This window comes from Callospermophilus lateralis, chromosome 16 (assembly GCF_048772815.1).
Source record: "Callospermophilus lateralis isolate mCalLat2 chromosome 16, mCalLat2.hap1, whole genome shotgun sequence".
In the NCBI taxonomy this organism is placed as follows: domain Eukaryota; kingdom Metazoa; phylum Chordata; class Mammalia; order Rodentia; family Sciuridae; genus Callospermophilus; species Callospermophilus lateralis.
The window spans coordinates 84331717-84352929 of record NC_135320.1 but is presented as its reverse complement, the minus strand read 5'-3'; the positions used below and the strand labels follow the sequence as shown (position 1 = coordinate 84352929).

The 21213-nt window shown below is 47.8% G+C and overlaps 1 protein-coding gene across 3 annotated transcripts in view; it reads left to right on the top strand.

Annotated features, from left to right (window-relative positions):
- Zfat (zinc finger and AT-hook domain containing) overlaps window positions 1-21213 on the top strand; it is a 175787-nt gene that overhangs the window by 133462 nt on the left and 21112 nt on the right. For all 3 annotated transcript variants that reach the window (XM_076836095.1, XM_076836092.1, XM_076836094.1), the window contains 3 exons: window positions 7793-7911; window positions 13436-13562; window positions 14040-14170. In XM_076836095.1, the coding sequence (XP_076692210.1) occupies window positions 7793-7911; window positions 13436-13562; window positions 14040-14170 (377 nt within the window). The remainder of the gene's footprint in view (window positions 1-7792; window positions 7912-13435; window positions 13563-14039; window positions 14171-21213) is intronic.

Here is a 21213-nt window from a genome sequence, read left to right as displayed (position 1 = left end):
AAAGTATGTCCGAGGCCATGCTAGCCACTGGAATCTGTTGTCAAACGAGGCAATCCTATGGTAATGTTCGTGTTGTTGCTGCCTACAGTTCCTTTTGAGGCTTAGGGTTCTGATGGCATAGCAGAAAGCACATCCTGCTTCTGCTGTGCCCAGGATGCATATAGGAGGAACGTCAGCTGCTTCTCTCAAGTGGCTGTGCCTTCTCTGGGTCCCCAGTTGCAGAGGCTTGAGGTGAGGGCATGTAATTGAGATAGAAGAAGCAAAGAGATGAGGTGTGTCAAGGAGAAGGCTTAGTTGAAAATTTTGTTATTTTGAACTATTATATGAGAAGAATATCAAGACATGTACATGTGAACCTGGAATGTATCTGCATATCTTATTTTTCACACCAGGTTCAGGAAAACAGCATATCTAAAAACGAAAAACTCATGAATTAGACCTTCAGACACTATTATTTTAAAATTATATTTATTAGGGCCCAGATTCAACACATTATTGCTAGATGCTTCTAGTAATGTGATGTTTTACCTTGCTGTTGTCATTATCATACCTGCTGATTTATCCTGTGCAGTGCCTTGTGAGGTTGGCATGGGCATTTCTGTTTTAAATGAGGAAATGGAGAGAGGGCAAGGGCTGACCACAGGCCACGAAGTAAGGAAGTAGCCAAGCCACACCTAATGTTCTTGCCTAGCAGTGTGCTTGCCATGCACACATCGTGAGGGATCTGTAAGTCTGAGCTTGTTGAAAGGGTGAGCAGAAGACGGAGGCGGAGGAAAAGGCTCAGTCCTATTCTAGGGTGCACTGGGTTGCACCTGCTGTTGGGCCATGTGTCAGTGACTAAAGGGTCACACAGGGCAGCTGCTTATTTTCTGTGTCTTTGTACCTAGACTGGGTGCTAATTTGACCCAAGGATGATCGTGGGTCCTGTCTCTCTTTCTAGCCCTTCCCCCTGGTTACCCAGAGGGTCTCAGATCCCAAGATTTTGAGGAGTGTGGGCAGAGGACATGGGGAAGGCCCTGTTTACCAGATCTTCCTCCCCGGGGTTGGCAACATGGGCTGGCCTTGGACAAGACGTGTTGCTTTTCCTCTGCTGTACTTTTCCTCTTATCCTGGAAAGATGGGACTGAGGTCTCATACAGGATTCAGATGTCACCAAGTCCCGTGGCAGATGTGGTCTAGCACTATGTCATGTCATTGGGAACCCCTGTGTGGTGCTTACAGGTGATTTCCTCTTGATTCCTACCCCTGGCACATTTTCTCATTCTGAACTGGGATTCTGGCTGGACTGTAGGGCAGGTACCGAGTTCAGAGATGACAGGAGGTGAGGATGTCAACAAAGACCACGTCTCTGAATTAGTTATTCTCTATCCAGTTTCCTTTGATAGTTAATCTGCTTTTGCTCCCGTGATCCTTTAACACCTGTATTAGTTTCCTATGGCTGCTGTAACAAATGACTTTTTAAAACAGCAGATATTTTATTTGCAGTTCTGAAAGCCAAAATATGCAATGAGTCTTCCAAACTAAAGTCAAGGTGCCAACAAGCCTGTATTCCTTCTCTGGACTCCAGAAAGCTGTTTTCTTGCCCTTTCTAGCTTCTAGAGGGGGCCACGTTCCTTGACTTGGGCCCCCTCCTCCATCCTCACAGCCATGAATGGCCAGGGAGTCTTTCTCTTGTGGCATCACCATGGCCTTCTCTTCTGCCTTCTGTTGTAAGGATCCTTGTGCTTTCAGTAGGAAAGCTTGAGGTCCTTAGGGTGCGTCACTGAATCACATTTGCGTGGCCCCTTTGCCATGTGAGGCAGAATGTTCACAGGCTCCTAGGGTGCTAGTGTTCTGCCTGTTGTGCCTTCTTTAAGGAATGAGCTTGAGTGTTTTCACCCTCTTGGAGGAGAACACTCAGACCCCAGGGTTGAAGGAAGTCACCTGGGTCACATGAGCTGTGCTAGATGCAGGTCTTCTGTCCACCTGCCCATTGCTCCATGCCATTCTGAGACTTATATTATTGAATAGGAAGTTGAATTTCCCATAATGTTAAGCTCTACAAAGGAGTGCAAATATTTTAATGTCTGAAACTCCTCTGGAATTATTACATTTCACAAAGGGCCAAGAATGCCAGGACTGGACTTAAATTTCTCCTGAAATTCTGTGCTTTTGCCTTGTTGGTCATTCATGTGAGGAAATTGTGATTTGGGGGTTGCAGTTCTTATGGTGTGCTCTTAATGTCAATGCTGCAAGTCAGTCCACCACGTCTTCTGCTGACCTTTACTGTGCATTGTTAAGGATTTAACAAATTGAAATAGAAATTAATTTCTTCCAGCTTTGATGTCAATTAACTAGCATAGTTATACCTTCAGTCTAGATTACGCATTTTCATTTGTTTTTCTTTAATTAAAGTCACTATGGCAAAGGTTGAAGTTTTAATTAGCGTGGGGGCATTATCATATTAAGTTTAATTTAAACATAATACGAGGATGTTTTTCTCCGTAAATTAGTTTCCATTAAAGAGTACCCTAGAAGGAATCTTTAATTTTATTTTGAAGCCCACGTTTAACCCTAGGTATTTGCTCTTGGCCGTGGCTGCACAATAGGTCTTCCGAGAAGCCAGGTAAGTCTAGCCAAAGGCAGCAGTGGAGGTTCTTGCACCTTGGAGGTTCTTCAAAGATGATTTTTAGGAAGAGATGTCATTTTAACTGATTAATAGGTGATAACAATGGAGATTATAAACTAAGTTTGATTATCTTCTGGTCAAGAAAGAACAAGCTCATTTGACATATGATCTTGTCAAAAAAAGAGTACAGTGTGTTGCAGTTCAGAAAATAAGCAAATCCATTGAGCTGCCTTTCTGTAGAATATTCTGGAAGTTAAGAATTCACTTTCTCCTGTGGTCTTTTTGTGATGGTAGGAGCCACCCCACACTGCCCTCTGGTCTGTCTGTACCTGCTTTGCTCTTTTGCATATCCCTAGGTCAGAGATGGCAAAGCAATGAGTGTGGGAGGGACACACTCCATGCCTCTGGGTTCACTTGCAGTTATGCAGATGACTGTGGGACCACCCACCGTCTCAGATGAGGAACCCAGTATAGGACAGTGCCTGCATCCATTCCACTGACAAGGAACTAGGGGACAATACAGTGCCCCTGGAAGATAATTAAATTGTGTGGTGTGCTGTGGGTGGTGGTGCACATTCATGGTCCCAGTGACTTGGCAAGCTGAGGCAGGAGGATTGCAAGTTCTAGGCCTGTGTGATGAAACCCTAATCTCAGAATTAAAAATTAAAAAATAAAGTGCTGGGGATATAGCTCAGTGGTAGGACCCCTGGGTTTAGTCCCCAGTGCCAAGAATGGGGGGAGAAAGCATGCTACATCCCCGTGAGCTTATCTGTTTCTTACATAATTTGTCCAGACAGCCTCACTGTGAGGACACACTCAGTGCTCAGCCCGGCTCTTTGCATTCAGGTCACAAAGGTGTTGGGAAAAGGGGACACTTTCTGACATCCTTTCATGCCCATCGGGGGTTAAGGCTTTAGGACTGCACACAGGCTGAAGAAGCAGTACAGGAGTTTGTATCAGGAAGGGCCTGGAGGAGAGTGGGGGCTCACAGGGGTTCACAAAGAAGTTGTTTGGTTGGCAAGTGTGGTCAACATTGTCATGTAATGCAGTCACACTGGCCCAGCACAGCCTGGGGTTCAGGATGTGAGCCCTGGAGGTAGACAGACTTAGGTCCAGTTCTTGAGCTCCAAAATAAACTTTTCTCCTCTAAAATTGGCCCTGTGAGGTCTTTTAGTCACAGCAGTGAAAAAGCTAAGACACTGACTCTGTAGCAGGCTGCACCTAGGCAGCAGAGTGGGCTTTTTGGTCCAACTCCTCTCCCCATAAGACTGAGCATACTTATTGGCTGAGGAGAAAGATGAAGTCAGAGCAAAGGGACAAAATAGAGGAGAGTTGGGGGACTCTTAGAAAAGGAGGATTTGAGGAGACCTGGAGTCAGTGAGTCAGCGCCCATTAATTGAGGACCTATAGTTGCTAGGTTGCTGGACCAAGTTGCTGTCCTATCAAGGGTGTCATCAACAAGGGAAGATAGACAATGAAATGTGCAGGAAATGTAAGTAATACAGCATCTCACTGATCACTGTGATGACTGATCCACAGTAGGAAACTCCTTAGGGCTTGGGTGTCTCTGTGGGTGGGGGCTCCCTCGGGCAGGAGTGTCTGGGAAGGCCTTTCTGAAGGGGCAAGTCTGGAGACCCTAATGGGGAGTGAGATCAAATGTAGATCTTGCAGGATGAGCTTCCAAGACAGGGAGGCTCAGGAGGGAATGAGCTGGGATGGTGTAAAAGACCAAGGAAGGAGAGGGCAGATGTGAGATCAGAGGGAGGCTATGGGGGTGCTCGGGACAGGAGAAGCCAGGATTGTACTCCAGGTGTGTCGGGAAACCATGGGAGGGCTTCACATCTGTGCAACATGTGATTTAGTTTGTCTTTTCAAAGACCATTCAGCATGCTAGGTAGTGAGCAGACCAAGAGTAGAGGACCAAGAGGCTACCAGGAGATGGGTGAGGAGCCAGTTACCCCCATCTGTGCAAAAGACCCTAGAGGCTTGGACCAGGAGATGCTGGGAGCACACTACTCTGTTGAGCCTGGTGAGGGAGGGTGCCTGGGCCGCTTCTGAAGCCACAGCTCAGTGCAGAAGGCTGGGCTGGAACTACAGCAGGGTCGTCATCAGCTCACGAATAACATGCACAGAGTGACAACTCCCTAACAAATCAGCAGGCCCCGGGGGCACCCTGTTTAGAGGGGGCAGGAGGAGGACCCTGGAGAAAAAGATCTGGGCCCCCAGCCAAGGGGTAAGCAGGATTCCCAGCCGCTGAGACAGGCAAACGAGGCAGGTATGGGTCCCAGAGCCCCAGAAACACTCCCCTAAGAGATGCTTATTGTAGGGGCTACCTCTAGGGAGGCCGCAAACTTGAGATTTTCTAAAATTTCTGTAACTGTGTTTACGCATTCACGTTCAGACTAACTTGTGTTATGTAACAGGTTCCTTTCATTTCTCTTTTATGTTAGTACATTCTACTGATAGTGTGGTGGTACTTATGTTTTTCACAGTTTTCATTTCAGAATAATAAGGGAGAATGTAGCCATAGGTTATGAAAAGGGCCTCGAGTCCAGTGGAGCTGTACCAGGGCTGTGCCGGGGACACAGGGTGGAGGCTGGTCTCTGAAGGGAGGGGAACCTCATCACTCCTGGCGCCTGCCCAGGCTGATGTGAGGTTCTCACCTGATGTTCTCACTGTGAAGTAGAAGGCAGTAACTTAGAGCATGTCGGGAATGAGGTGGTTGAGAATTGGTCACATTCCTGGGTAAGTGGAGGTGAACTAGAGAAATCCCGAAGTTGGAAACATGATAGTCAAAATGAATATGTTTTTATGATTTGCCCCAGCATCCTGGGAACCCAGCAAGGAAGGCTATGGTTGGGTTGATTCTGGATAGTGGATTTGCCATGCCGGTTCAGTAGGAAGAGAAGCTGGTGGAAAGCCAGGGCCCTGGGCCGGAGGCTGTATGGAGAGGAAGCAGAGGGATAGACTAGGGGGACACAGGAGGTTGTGCAGACTCCATATCCTGTGGAAGGTGAGGAAGAGGGAAAGTGAGATGGCAGCAGCAAACAATGGACAGGATTTGGACTAAACAATAATGTTCTATAAATGTTAAATGTCCTGATTTCTGCTAGCTGCACTAGTTCATCCACAAGAAAGTCTTGTTCTAAGGAAATACATACTGAATTATTTACAGGAAAAATAATAGCAACTGAGTCTTAATGGTGGGACAGTTTATTTAGACTAATCCTCACAATGAAAAAAACAATTAAAAATACAAGAAAACAATTTAAAAATACAAGAGAACATTTTTAAAAATCTTAAAAGCCTGAAAAGCTATCAAGATAGTGTGCAATTAATGAGCCAAACTTAACAGGAAAACGGAACCCAGAGTAGGTGGGCCCTGGACCTTCCCCTGTGAGGGATAGGATAGTCTATTCTGATAATCTAGCAGAGTGTCACTTGTTCTGATGGCCTCACTGGGGGAAGGGGTGAAAAGGAACACTCCCGGAGCACACAAGCTGGAGACCTCCAGGGCTGTCCTCAGTAGGGGTGAACCAGAGGTATCCCCCCACCCCACCCCACCCTGCAGGCGTGCACATGCCCACACACTTGCTCTCAGGCATACACACACCCCTGAAACCTGGACTCCCATTTCCGGGAGGGCATGGAAACCTCAGGTGATGAACTTGACTTATTTCAAGTGGTTCTAAAAGTGATAGTGCACGAAAGAACCCAGGAGAAGCAGATAGATAGCGTCCCTGGACAAAGGCTTTTGCATTTCAGGTCTAAATGCATTTCTGAGGGGTTTCCAAGAATAATAACCAATGCATAGTAAAAGATAAATCCGCTTAAAATGAAAGAGATCATCCTGAGTGAGAGTAGGAGCAACACAAGACACAGACCCAGGCTTCAGATGGAAGTATAAGCACGTGTAGCTGTGTCCAGGGGAGGAGGAAGAGAAGCAGTTATCCAGAATGCAGCCCAGAGATGATAGAGGTGACCACAAAGAGACATGGAAGGTAGGGAGAAGACCCAGTAAGTTTAGCTGGAGCTTGAGAAAGAGAAGAGGCGAATAATGAGACCAGGGTGATATCCAGTCGGAAAGTGAGCAGGTGAGACGGCATGGCCCTGGCCTGGCCTCTTTCTTATCTGGGGCCCCTGAGCATGAACAGCTCCCGCTAGAGGGGACCCAGCAGAGCGCATGCAGATGGAGGGAGAAGAAGCAGTCCTCCCTGCTGGGGTCATTGCCTGAGAGCTCTGAGATCCCAGGACACATGGCATGGTAATGAGGGCAAGGAGAAGTGCTGGGTCCCAGTGGAGAATAAAGGGCCCAAGAGGATGAGGGCTGACCACTGGGGAGTGAGCAGCTGGAACCCAGGGGCACACTGTGCCCAGGCCCACCCAGCCCCTGGTGGAAGCCCTGCAATGGCAGCAGGCGTCACTGGCTGGTAGAGTTGGGCTGAACTCAGGACTGCAGTTTGTGTCAGAAAGCTCAACTGCTCAAAGGGATCTTTGTTCAGTCTCCAATTTGGTTGCTGTTTGAAACAGAAATTTAGAAAGACAGTCTTTTGTGTAACTCCAATTTTTTTTTTTAACCTCAAGTTTTATGTTTTCTAATTAAAGCATCCAAACACTTTCTGGAATATGTGCAAAATTCAATCAGTTCAATAAATAGTGACATTTCAGAATGTGACCAGCTTTTTAATTGGTTCTTTGCTGGGAGATTCTTGTGAGAATTTGTACCAGTGACTTAGTTTCTGGTGTGAATGAGACTGTGGATCTGACTCCTGGTCTTACGTGTTTGGTTCAGAGGAGATCGACAGCAGCAGCCACTACCCTTCATTTGTGTTTTTGTCCCCTAAATTATTTGTCATTTGCAAATGAAAACATGAAAGAATGATTTTGGCTATTTATCCATTCAGCCAAGGGAATTATGTTACTCATTTTATTTCTTTCTGACATCTAAAATATCAAGCACATGTTAGGGTCTCTGCATATGTTTATTCAGTAAATGAGAAAAGTACATTAAATTTTAATTTTTTACCCTGAAAAACACATACATACTGTTGCTGTTGTGATCCAAAGCTCAGGTGAACTTGGATGGAATGTAAATGCTGGAGACATGTATTGAGGCAGGTGGGCAGGAGAGGAGCCTGACATTCCTGTATGTTATGAACACCTTCTACCCGTCTGTGCTTACAGGTGGTTTGAAATGCCCCGTGTGCAGCTTTGTGTATGGCACCAAATGGGAGTTCAACAGGCACTTGAAGAACAAACACGGCTTGAAGGTGGTGGAAATTGATGGAGACCCCAAGTGGGAGGTAACTTTTTAAAATATGGTCCTGATTTTGACATTTCTGAACCAAATGACAGGCTGGGTATAACTGGGCACAGACACCAATCCTCAGGGCATTGAGATTGCTTGTTGGGAAATTTCTGAAACCTTTTATAATTGTCTCTTGGGGTACAGCTGTGTAGGATCTGGGTCACGTGTACATTCTTCTTCTGGGTTGAAGTTAGACTCTTCTGTGAATATTTGCAATGACGTTTCTAATTCTTTTGTTCACAAATCCAGAGTTTCACATATTGCATCTGAGAGAAGGGAAGGCAGGGAGCATGTACCATCCTCACTGAAAGAGTTGCAAAGGCCCTATTTCCTGATCAGACCTTCTCTCCCTCCCTGGGGGCTGGTGCTCCTTCCTGCTGCCTTCATTTTTTCCTCTTCAGAGTTGGAGCAGTCACCTGGCCCTCTTATCAAATACCAGGTATCACTTCCGTGGACACAGGCAGGGTTTCTCAGACTCAGCACTGTTGACGTTTGATTTGGGTGAGTCTTCTTTGTGGAAGGCTGTCCTGGGGCTTACAGGATGTTTGGCTGCATTATGGGACTCTTCCCACTAGTTAGCAGTAGCATCGCCCCTCCCCAGGGCATCTGTTGAGGAAACCAAGAATGTCCGAGGCGTAGCAGTGTTCGTGTTCCCTGGCACTCAGGATCACCCCAGGAAACAGAGGGGCCATGGCAGCGCATCCAGTGCTCACTTGAGGGGTCACAGTCCAAACACAGGCTCAGTAAAAATACTGTACAAAACCACCTCCAGCCTCTGTGTATGGTGGACATAAAACATAAATGACTTTCATGTTTAGACTTGGGTCTCAACCCCGAGGTGTCTCATTTTATATAGAGATGTAGATGCGCATGTATTCCAAAATCCCGAAAGTGTGAACTTGGAAGCACTTTTGTTCCCAGGCATTTCAGATAAGGGATGATAACTGGTATGTGCCATGATTAGTATGCAGCCTTACATTTCTCAGGCTTTCATGCTGAGAGGGCCTGGAATCAGTGATACCTGAGCAGTGAGCACACCAGGGACCAGGTCTTGGTTTCTTTTTCTTTTCTTGGTACTAGGGATTGAACCCAGGGCAGCTTTAACCCTGACCTACATCCCCAGCCCTTTTAAATATTTATTTTGAGACAAGGTCTCATCAATTTGCTGAGTGCCTCAATAAGTTGCTGAGGATGGCCTAAAATTTCTTATCCTCCTGCCTCAGCTTCCCAAGTTGCTGGCGTTACAGGAATGCACCCAGCGCAGGTCTTAGTGTCTAGTAGCATTCTCTGATAAGGAACAAAGTTCCTTAAAAAAGTAGTTGATCACTGGGCTAAGGCAGAGAATATATAAGAGGATTCTGGAGCATATGTGGTACTAGAAATGTGCTCCAGACAGACAGTGATCGAAACAAAACAGAAAAGGAAAGGATGAAAAGGGAATGTATGTCAGAAGGAAATGGGAGGCAACCAGAAAGAGTTCTCAGTGGCCGAAGCTGAAAATTGAGTAACAAAATCAATACTGACCGCGTTGAATTATAACCCAAAGAATGAAGTATTCATGAGTCTGCACTGATATAAATAGATGATTAAACAAATAAATGGGGGAGAAGGGACTATGCATACTCATAGAGGATTCTGGTTAATAAATGTAGACAGATTTGGGGAAATAGAAAATCAGCTCAGGAGTGATGCTGTGGACAAGTTCCCTCTGAGATTGCTGAAACCACTGGGCAGGTGTGTAAGGGAAATAGGATGTTTGCATAACCTCAAGAATTCTCCACCCAAATATTTATTAATTGCAAAGGGAAAGGAAGTTCCTTTAGAGTGGAGCCTGTGGATAGACCTTACACAAGGGGTGGAAGCTGGCATCATCAGTAGTAAAATGTACTGACACTGGTACCAACTGGTCGATGTCACAAGAAGGGAGCTTTACAGAATTTTCAATCTCAGACTGTGAGAACCATCAGTCATGCCCACATCCTCAGAGTGATCGCACGCTAGGCCTGGAGTCCTCAGAATTGTCAAGATCATGAGTGACCAGGGAAGCTGTCACCTCCTGGAGGAGACTAAGGGATGTGGCGATTGAATTCCAGCGTGGCTCTGCGGTGGAGCACTGGCCTGGTATGTGCACGACCCTGGTACCACCCCCACACGTGGGATCCGGGGAGAGTCCTGGAAGAGCGAGAACATGAGGAAGATCCGGTGGAGTCAGGTAGAGCCTGCCTGGCGGCACAGCACCAGGGTCCCTTTCTCAGTTTTGACAATGGTGCGGTGACCAGGAAAGACGTTACCATTAGAAGAGGCTGGCAGAGGGCATGCAGGAGCTCTCTGCGGTCCTGTCTTTGCACCTCCTGTTTAAGTCCACAGTTACTTCAAAATAAAGTAGTTATAGAGAATAAAGAGGTGGGCATTGTGCATTGGGAAGAGGGAAGGAGAGGGAAGGACAGGGGAGGGCCGCTGCCTCTCCAGCACCCTGGGGTGTGTGTCTCACTCTGACATCATGGATATATGCTAGGAATATATACATAGGAATAAACATTAAACTACAAAAAAGAAAGTCCTAAACATCGAGAGAAGAGGAAATGAGTGATTCTAGCTATTTCTCAAGTTGGTGGCATAACAACAGACAGGAACTGTTTTGAGAACCTTTAAAGCAGTAATTGGATTGTACGTTCCTTAGGGGGGACATAACCTAAAGGCAGAAAGAATTGCACTCTTTTCTACTACTTCCTGTTGGTGGTGGTAGGGATGACACTGTTATTCTAAAGCTGTTGGTACTAAGTAAACACAGTGGAATACATAAAATACGTTTAATTTCATAAGTTTATAGTGCTGTTTGGGAAAAACAGCTCAGTCACCTTTATAAAGAATCAGCTCTTTATTTTGAAAGTTGGTAATAAAAGCCAGGAATAAGCAATTAGCCTACCTTTAAAAAAAGAAAACCCACCAGTGTGAGCATAACCAAAGATTTGGTAGGGGGAAATTTTTCCTGTAGAAAATTACAATTTTGCAACCTTGTAATGATGCTGTGGGTCCAGCAGGGAGTGTCAGTTACTGCCAGTACTACATACGAGAGCCACGCAATGCACGTGTCCCACAGAGGGCGTGCGGTGCCACCCTGAAGCACTCGTGCCAGGAGGGGACTCTGCTCTGATCGTGCCTCAGCATCATACTCCCAGCTGGTGGCAACTAGGGACAGAGGGGCAGGTTGACTGTCCAGGGTGATATGCTCAGCCGGTCAGGCTGTTGGACCTGTGAGGCACTGCCTGCTTGCTTCAACAAACAGTCCCCAGAGGGAAGGCCAGCAAGGAGGAGCACATGTGGGGTTTTAAAGTCCTCTGAGATGGACAGTCACTTCTCAGGAATGACTTTCACTCAGGTTTGGTTTGAACCAGCAGTTAAAGCAGTAAGATAATTGGGGAAATTTGAATGTTACCTAGACACCAATAATATTCAGGGCTTATTGCTGAGTTTTTGAGGGTGACAGTGGAATTAAACTTATGTTTTGGAAGAGTTTTAGCTTTTAGATACATTCAAAAATATTTATAGAAGAAAAGATGATTCCTGGATTCACTTCAAAATAATCCAAGGGCAGGGCATGAAGTGTGTGTGGGGAAACCCTGCCTGCCATGAGTTGATGACTGTCAGACTGGGTGATGGGTACATGGAGGTTGATTGCACTCATCTCTCTGCTTTTGAGTATGTTGGCATTTTTTTGTAATTTTTAAATTAAGTATGAGCTTCTGAGTGACAGACTTTGAGTCCTGCCTCTATCTTCTACAAACTGCTTGACCTGGAGCTGTTGTTGAACCTGTGGCCTTGGTCCTCATCTGAGCAGTAGGCTAATAATACCTGAGAGGCTTAATGGGTTGGAGAAGGCTGTGTGAAGTGCTGGGCTCTGCCTCTGGCCCACGGAAGCCCTGAGTACTGCGGGTGAGGCTGATGTCCTCAGCTTCAGGCTCTGTCTGTGGGGACATGGTTAATCCCCTGGGTTTCAGAGTCGTTCAAGGACTTGCTTTCTTGAACTTAAGAGATGTGAGGCTTGGTTGTGATGTAAAGCTTGCTCCATCCTGGTCACTGGTCACTGGTCAATGCATGCAGCAGGCCTCCCTTCCAGCAGTTTTCACCTTAAGCAGAGCAAAAGTAGTTGACACAAAGCCCTACCCTTGACCCCACAAGTGAGACAGTCCAGCAGCCAATAAGCTGGGCCCTGTGGTCGCCAGGGGACTAACACGTTACCTATTCTAGGAGTTTGGGCTCTCTGGCTCTCAGGAGTGCCTTACAAAGGCAGGTACAGGATTCTGTCTTGAAATTATTCAAGTGAACTATATTTGGAAAAAAATCCTAGTTTTTTAGAAGGTCAAATTTTTATAAATTTCTAAAATGTCTTTTTTTCTTTCATTAAAATTATATTTTTCTCTTGAAAAACAAAAACAAAAAAAACAAAAAGCGCTGTACTAAAATGCAGTCCCCAGAATGAGGTGGCATTCCGTGTGGGTGCCGTTCTTTGGCAGGCTCAGGCAGGCCTGGCTCCAGTGTTAGCTAAGACATCACTCAGTGGCTCCTAAGGGAAATGCCTTTCTTTTTGTTAACTTCTGCATTCATCAGGTATTCATTGGGAGTCTCTTGGGTCAGCCTGGAAAAACCTAAATGGAGCTGGCCAGCTGGCTGTGAAAGGACAGGTGCCTGGACTGCCGGCCTCCGTCAGCTCCCAACGAGTGCTTATAGAGCATGACTGTGGCTCCTCTAAGCCTCCTCGGAGGTCTTCCTTTTTCTCCTTCATTGGTGACAGTCCTGCCTCCTGCCTCATAGCTCTGTTCCCATGCCCAGCCCGACCTGAAGGAGACCATTGCTTTTATCCAGCTCTGTGAAAATTCTCCCCACTTCTCCCCTGCTGTCCCTCTCTGTTCCTGTGAACGTCCTTCCCCATCACAAGTGCTGATCTAGCACAGATGGCTGTCTTGTAGTGAGTTTTGTTTATCGTACCTTCACATAGCTAACGGAATGGCGTGAACAGCTGGGATGCACTGGATTTCCCACACGCTGGCACCCAGGCTCTGCATGTTGTGTACTTACCCACCCACGCCCCGCCCCTTTCTTCTCCTCCTCCCTGCTGTTGGCTGCTCAGTTGCCTCTCTTAGCCCCATGGCCTGAGATCCCGTGTTAGGGGCAGATTCGTCGTGGCACTGGTAGCAGTGGGAGGAAATGGGGAAGCCACTGGTAGGTAGTGCGTGTGCAAGAATAATAAGCATGCAGTTCTCTGACTGTGAGCAGCATCCTCTGCTCTTCCTTCTGCAAGAACCAGGAATAAGAAGCTTCCACCAAAGCTGGTTTTAATATCTTGGTACTTGCAAAGAGAAGGTTTCTCTTTGGGGATTATTTATTGGAGCAACTGATTTCTCAGGAAAGCTAGGTAAATGAGATGTTCCCAGTGTTGCTTTGCCTCAGTACATTGTCTTAAAGCTCCTGGGGGTTGGTCAGCCTGTTAGAAGACCACTTAGGTTTTGTTTTTATTTTAGCCAGCAACAGAAACATCTGAGGAGCCCTCCACCCAGTATCTCCAAATCACAGAGGCCGAAGAAGATGTTCAGGGGACGCAGGCAGCTGTGGCTGCACTCCAGGACCTGAGATACACCTCTGAGAATGGTGAGGGCAAGTCTGTGGACACCCAGAGTGGGCCTGGATGAGTGAACTGTGAGTGAATGGTGTTCGTCCATGGACCCGCCTCAAAAACCATGGCCTGGCCTTGAGAGTGCAGGGGTAGTCTGGCGCAAGGCCCCTGGCCCTGGAAAGGTTGCAGAATAGAGCCCCAGTGGCAGAGGCAAGTCTCTTAAGGCTGTTTTTTTCTTTTTTGGTGACTCAGTGACAGGTCTGTGAAATGGGGATAGAAGCTCAATGCTGTCTCTTCATAGTTGCTCGAGGTTTTGAAAGGTTTCTAGAGAAAATGCTTAGTAAGCTATAAAGTACCATACAAATTATTTCTCTTGTCAAAATGAGCAATTATGCAAAACCTGTGCATCCTTTGGAAGAGACCTGGTGAAGCACCCAGAGGGGAGGGTCCAGTTTTGCCATGGGTGCCCTTCATAGGCCCTGATGGTCTTCTGTGTGCTTCTTCCTCCTAAGGTGACCGGCTCGACCCTACGGCCGTGAACATCCTGCAGCAGATCATCGAGCTGGGCAGCGAGACGCACGACGCCACCGCCGTTGCCTCCGTAGTTGCCATGGCACCTGGGACAGTGACCGTGGTGAAGCAGGTAAGGGCCCCCTCTGGGAAACCCCTGCTCCCTGTGTCACTGCACGTCCTTTGTCCTCTTATGTGGCCTGGGCATTAACTTGACTCAGGGTAGCTTGGGACAGAACTGGTCTAAGCTGGCGCATCTTCTCCTACTTTGATGATCGCGGGGTTGCATCTTCAGTAGGTCTCTCTAGGGGCAGGACTCAGGGGAGAGGCACAGTATATTTCAGAACACTCTGGGAACGCTTCATTTGTTTCATTTCAAAGCATTTCAGAATGAAAAGGAGCATGATGTGGACGTGTGGCTGCATCTGTGGTGAAAAGCAAAGCCCTCTTTGCTTGAGGCCTCAGCAAACAGTGGGCCAGTGGGAAGTTTGGGATCAGCCACAGAGGCCCGGCAGATTTCCCCACAGACTGCCCTTTTTAAATAGTAAGCATCACCTGTTCAGGTCCACACAGGCTAGGAGAAGAGCCATCAGCTTCCGAAGAAAGGTCACACGGATTGGCTCAGTGCCTCCTGTCCTGAGCTGGACTTCCCGTCGGCATGGGGCACCCTTCCACCTATTCACACTTGTCTGTCCGTCTGCTGTCTCCTGCTTCACTTCATAAATGACTTAAGCTGGCTTACACAAGTACTTTCAAGACAGAAACACAAATGACAAACATCAGAATCAGGGAAATATATAATTTAGAATCAAAGTTCAGGTTCATGGTGGAGTTGGAAGTGCAGAGCATGGCGTTTTGTACAGCTCACGGTGCTTCCTTGGAGTCACTGGGAAGTGTTTACCAGGTGCCTGTTTCAGGTGGTATTCTGGTTGCTGGGGCTTCCGGTGGAAGCAGTGCCACCTTGGTGGTTACTCACTGGCAGGGAACAGGACAAACTCATGAATGAACCAGCAGGCCATAAAGGGTGGCCAAGGTAAACCAACAAGTGGAGAGAGGCAGGAAGGGGAGGGTGGGATGGAGGTGAGGGACAGGGGCTCTTCTGTGAAGGGTCGTGGGGGGCACCTGCAAGAGGTGTGGGCTACCTGAGCTATCCAAACTTGACTGTAAATTTGGTTGTGAATTTCACAACTGAAAACAAGGAAACATGAAGCAGTCAACAGAGGGAAGGGGCAAGCTTGGCCTTGATAGGTAGGGATAACTGTTATTGTGGCTCTCATGTGTACCCAAGGCTGTGTCCTGGCGACCTGCCTTTGGTGAGTCCCCAGTGAGCCTCCCAGTTTGGTCTTCATGACTTCCCTAAGTGTGCCCAGGGCATGGCTCAAAGCATGACATTCACGCCAAGTAACTCTCCGGACAATCAGAACGTCCTGGCTCAGCTCTGGAGTTCTTGGTCCGTAGAGCAGACTTAGTTCTCCAGAGCAATGTTTGGATTATGTGTCCTGCATACCTCCTGCAGGGCGGTATTCCCCTCAAGAAGGTCCTGGAGGGAAGTTGGACAGTAGGCAGCGGAGTGCTTCAGCCTGCTGTGACCTGGTGTTCTGCACTAGCTGAAAGCAGACTGTGTCCTTCCGGGCTCTGGCTTTTCAGCTTTCATTGGCATGTACTGGGTTGCAGTCTCAGATTGTCTTGTAAGTCTCTTCTGGAGCTTGGCATTTGCATCTTGGCATGTAGAGTGCTGAGCTAGACTTGGTGTTTCAGGAAGGTCTAATTGGGTCCTCCCATCCAGAGTGTCAGGACGACTTTGGATGTTTCTGACAGGCCAGATGCTTTTGGGAATGTGGGAAGGTGCTACTGATAGTGATTTGTGTCTTCTTTCTAAGAACAGGATTGATTTGCTGCTACTCAGGGGAATGATTTATTGAGCACCGGCGACGGTGCAGTGATACATGAGGTCGCTGTGTAGGATACAGCGTAGATGTGCTTCCAGGCATTAGACAGACACCTCAGCAAGCATCCGCTACAACCAGTGTAAACAAGGAAAAGGTGTCTGCAGGAGGAGAAAGCAGCCGCCCTGGAGAGCCTTCTCTTCCGTGAGCACGGGGCAGTGTGACACTGGGGAACTGTGGGGAGGAGCTGCCTACGGCAGTGTGTTTGTAGGAGGTCGTGTCCACCTGGCCCAGCCCGGCTCACAGTGGCTGTTGGTACACAGCAGGTAGGAAGGTGGATGGATGGACTGATGGGCAGGTGGACATTAAACACCCATGCCCCTAGCAGAGGCGTTTGAAAGGCTGTTGCCTCTCCCAGGTGAAAGAATTCCCCTGAATTCATTTGTTCCCTCATATAAATTGAAGGATAGATGAGTTGGTCTCAGTTTTTTTCTTCAGCTGAACTCTGATTTAGTACTTTCTTAGATGGGAAGTCATATCTGCCTAATGAGTGTCCTGAGCCACTCTCCTCCTGTACGTGCTGGGCAGAATGGTGCCCTCCTCTCTCTGCCCCTTGGGGAGCATGGCCTTGTGTTGGGGACTCCTCTTGCTCCCTCCAAGACCTCACAGAGTAGCTGCTCAATAAGTGTTTGTTAAGTAGAACTTGACTATGCTGTGGGTTTCACGTTTTGATTATCCAGTTGTATCCTGTACGTCAGTACTAGAGAGGTCAAAGCAAAACTTCCACCAGGCCCCGTGTTGCACACCTGTGATCCCAGCGCCTCTCGGGGCTGAGACAGGAGGGTCCAGAGTTCAAACCAGCCTCAGCAAAAGTGAGGCACTAAGCAACTCAGTGAGATCCTGTCTCTAAATAAAATACAAAATAGGGCTGGGGATGTGGCTCAGTGTTCGAGGGCCCCTAAGCTCAGTCCCTGGTACTAAAATAAAAAACAAAAAACAGCAAAACAGACACCTCATCCTAAAGCACATGGTGCAGTATTGAAACCTGAACAGAGGTTTGGATGCACTGTTATGGAGCAGATTGAAAGAGCTTTCTAAAATTCCCTGCTTTATATCCATCTTCTGTTAGGCCAAAGATGAACTATTCGTTCTTTATGTTCAAAAGTGTCCAGATTTCCTTCTCATATGCACAAAGCACTATATATACTGTTCATAATTTTATTTTCCCCATGATCTACTTTTTCATTTGTTGTTTTTAGATATACAGGGCAGTTGGTGTATTTAGATACACTATACATGCATAGAGTGCAACCCACTCCAACTTGGATCCCATTCTTGTGGTCGTACATGACATGGAGTCACACTGGTCTGAAATTGATATGTGAGCAGAGCAAAGTTATGTCCCATTCATTTCACTGTCTTATTCCCATCCCCCTCCCTTTCCTTCATTCCCCTTTGTCTAATCCAACCCTACCACCCCTTACCCTTTACTGTGTGTTAGCATCCACATATCAGAGAGGACATTCAGCCTTTGGTTTTTAGGGACTGGCTTAATTTTGCTTAGCATGACATTCTCCATCTCCATTCATTTACCAGCAAATGCCATAATTTCATTCTTCTTTATGGCAGAGTAATATTCCATTGTATATTTTTAACCACATTTCATTACCATTCTTCTGTTGAAGGGCACCTAGGCTGGCTTCATAGCTTACCTATTGTGAATTGACCTGCTATAAACATTGATGAGGCTGTGTCACTGTCCAGTAATATTAATGTCACCATTCATCATTGGTAATTCAAAGTGATTAACGTCACGTATTTGAGGTTAGGGCTTAGCAGCACTCAGAAGGAAGAACCCTGGCCATTGCCAGGGAAGAAAATAAGGGCAGGCCTGTGGGGAGGCTGAGTGTGGGGCAGCGGGGGCTAGGGGAGTCTTTTGTTCCTGCTTCCTCTTACTTCTTGAAGAGACATGGACGAGATGGAGCCCATGGTTGGACCATCTGAGTCCTCACTGGACGCAGAAGTGTGTCCTGTGGACCCGCCACTTCCCTTTCCCCGTGTGTCGGCAATGCTGCCTCGGCATTGGGGATGTTTCAGTGAGCAGTAGGATGAACGCAGTGGTCGCAGCGCTCGTGTGGCCGTAGAGGAACGTGAAGTCCAGTACCGTAATATGTGGTGCATTTTCCTGGTGTGTCGGAGGTGAAGGGTGCAGAGGAAGGAAGGACAGTGCAGGCCCCGAAGAGCCTATCACCACAGAGGGCAGGGGATCCACCAGGGATGTGGCCAAGTGCAACTGTGCCTCTGCAGCGGATGTCACGGCAGCAGAGACCTGCCTTCCCGTCTCAGGGTGTTATTGTGAGGAACAGGGCTACCTTTTCACAGTGCAGCTTCCTCCTGCCAAGGTCAAGAGGATTTGACTGGCTACATTTATGATAATCCAGGAGCTTTTTATTCTTAAAAATCTGTGCTGTTGTTTCTTATTTTAGAAGTTTTCTTATTATGGGGGACACTGGGTGCTTTGTGGGTGTTGACCCCCAAGGGTGAGGGACGGTCTCTCTGGGAGAAGGTCTCTGTATTGCAAGTGAAATGGTCCAGATGGTTTGCTGTTCATTGTGTAGCTTTTACAAAACCAGGTAACTTCAGCGAGATGACTTTTCAGTCCAGATGTCGCACGTGCTCTGCCCTGTGTCTGGGGCCCCACCTGTTGCTCTGCCCAGCTGACGCTGTCCAGTGCCCTGTGCTTTGCCGAGCTTCCTTCCAGCAGCCGGCCACTGTCGCTCCTCTGCTGAGACTGTGAGGAAGCATATTCTCTTACCAAGAATGATCCAGAGACTCAGCACCCACAGAGTGTGGGCGAATAAGCCAGTGGCTCCTGGGTTGGCCGAGGCTGACACACCCCAAGACGGCATCAGCCAGCTCAGGTCCAAGAGCCCGTTGTGGTTTGGGTTTGGAGGCTGGCATGTTGCAGCTTGAGACCAAAGTCAGAGAAGACAATGCCCAGCTTGAAGTCGGCTCAGCAGAAGGAATCCCTTCTGATTTGGGGCTCTCCACCACTGTGATGAGGTTCCCTTTAGTGAATCCTCCTCACCACGGAGCAAAGAGAGCTTTTCACTTCATGATTTCAGAGGTTCAGAGTCTTAAGATTGGGCGGACCCACGGTTGGCCTCTGGTGGAGCATGTCTACAAATCTCCCCCAGTGACCCTGGGAGCACCTGTAAGTGCCCACCACTTCTCTGTACTGCCAACTGTTGACCAGGCCTTCAGTTATAGGCCTTCGAGGGACACCCAAACAGGTGTCACAGCCAGGGCAGCATGTCAGCCTCTTTACTCTCTTGGAGTCTGAGACTGATGAGATCTGCCCTCTGCTTCAGCTTAGTCCGCCAGTTAGTCTCCCGAAAAGCACTCTCACGGTCACATCTAGAGTAACATGTGGTCAAATACCTGGACACCTTGTGGCCAGTCAGGTTGACACTCAAAGAGTGCAGGGCTCTGTTTGTCAGGGGAAGGCTGTTAGTTCATCCAGGGGTAATTACTCACTTGGGTGAATTCTCAGGTGTCATGGAGGCGATCTTGGTCCACAGATTTCATGGAGTTTGGAAACTGCAGGGATGCACGCATGTTGGCAGCTCCATACTGCTATCACAGTTGACACCTTGGTTCAGGGCCAGGAATCTTCGGTCATATAGGTGCCTGAGAGTCAGTTCAGGAGCTGCTGTCACAGTCCTAGCGACCCCAGGGTCCTCGGTGGAGCACCTGCGTCCTGTTGTAAGCAACCAGTGCTTGGCATCCCAATTGCCTTCCACAGGAGTAAATATCTCATTCCCAATCTCTGTCCACGCAGGGCCACTTGCCTGCAGCCCTAGAACCCCCTGCCCTGGCTCGTGTGTGGAGAGGTGTCACGCCTACTGCCGTCCATTCCCAGCTCTCCGCAGTGCCCCCGGCATTGCCACTCTTCTGTTTAGTGCTTTCTTTCCTGTGCTAAGTGTTTCAAGCTGTCTGCTGGTGCCTTGTGGTAGAGAGCAGCAGGAAGGAATAAGGAAGTCTGTCTCTGACCTCAGGCACCCCTCAGCCTGGCCTCCTTCACAATTCCAGCGTGCTTCCCATATGCCAGGCTATTGATTTAAAAATAAATAAATAAACAAATAAACAAATCAAAGGCCAAAAACCTCATGTTGGTATCTAATTGCCATTGTAACAATCTTGTGGGATGGCGCCTTGGAGAGGGACTCAGTTATGGGGTCACCATCCTCATAAAGAAAGTTCGGCTTTTAAGAGTAGGTTGGTTATCTCAGAATCTCTCTCTCCCTCTCTCATCTAATGTGCTTGCATGCCTTTCTGCATGTCATGGTGCAGTAAGGAGACCTTCACCATTTGGGCCCTGATTGTGGACTTCCCAGTCTCTGGAGCTTGAGCCAGATGTAACTCTTTTCTGGAACTTAGGCAGGCTATGGCATCTGTTATAGCAGCAGGAAAAAAAAAAAAAACAAGTCGTCAGGAATCCCAGCTCTGCCCACATCAACCCGCCTTCTCCCAGCTGCTGCTACTCTTGTCATCCTCAGGTGGTGGCTGTGGGTTGGCCCTGGAGGCTGAGGCTGAGGTGGGGAGCAGGTACCCCCTGGCTCAGTGTGCAGAGCTTAGTCCAAGAAGCCATTCTGGTGCTTACTAGGAAACCTGTGTTGGTTACCCGTCAGCACTGGGTCATTGTTATTTGCAGCTTATTGTTTTTGCAGGGAAATGTAATCTACTTTTCTACTAAACCAGTTGCCTGTTGGCAAAGACCTGTGTATCTAGTCTGCCCTGTTAGAATTCCAGGCCCAAGCCTTTGGGTCCCTGAGCCCCTTTCTCACAGTGTGTCTGGACCAGGGCAGCTGCTGGGGAGACACTGCCCTCAGAGGGAGTTCTCAAGTGAAGCTTCTGGCCTGAGAGAAGCCTGGTACCCCAGGAGGTGTCTGCAAGGGGAGCCCAGACCTGGGCCCTCCCTGGGGGCAGTGTTGAGCATTTCATGATTGTAGCACAATAACAGAGGAATATGGAAAGGGGTTTATGTGAGGCTTCAAAGTCTACTTTCACTATCACTTTTTAAAACAACCACTCTGTTGTATTAATTTGATTGTAAATATGTAGCAAAAGGCCTGCTGAAGAACTCTTGAGAGATCCTCGTCCAGGAGATAGTGTCTATCTGAATTGCCTTAAAGCAATGGGCGAAACCTCTCCTCTTATCTTGCTCAGTAGGACTGGGTGAAGGCCTTCCTTTTTCCATTATCTCCACTATCTGATGAGGAAATGGAAT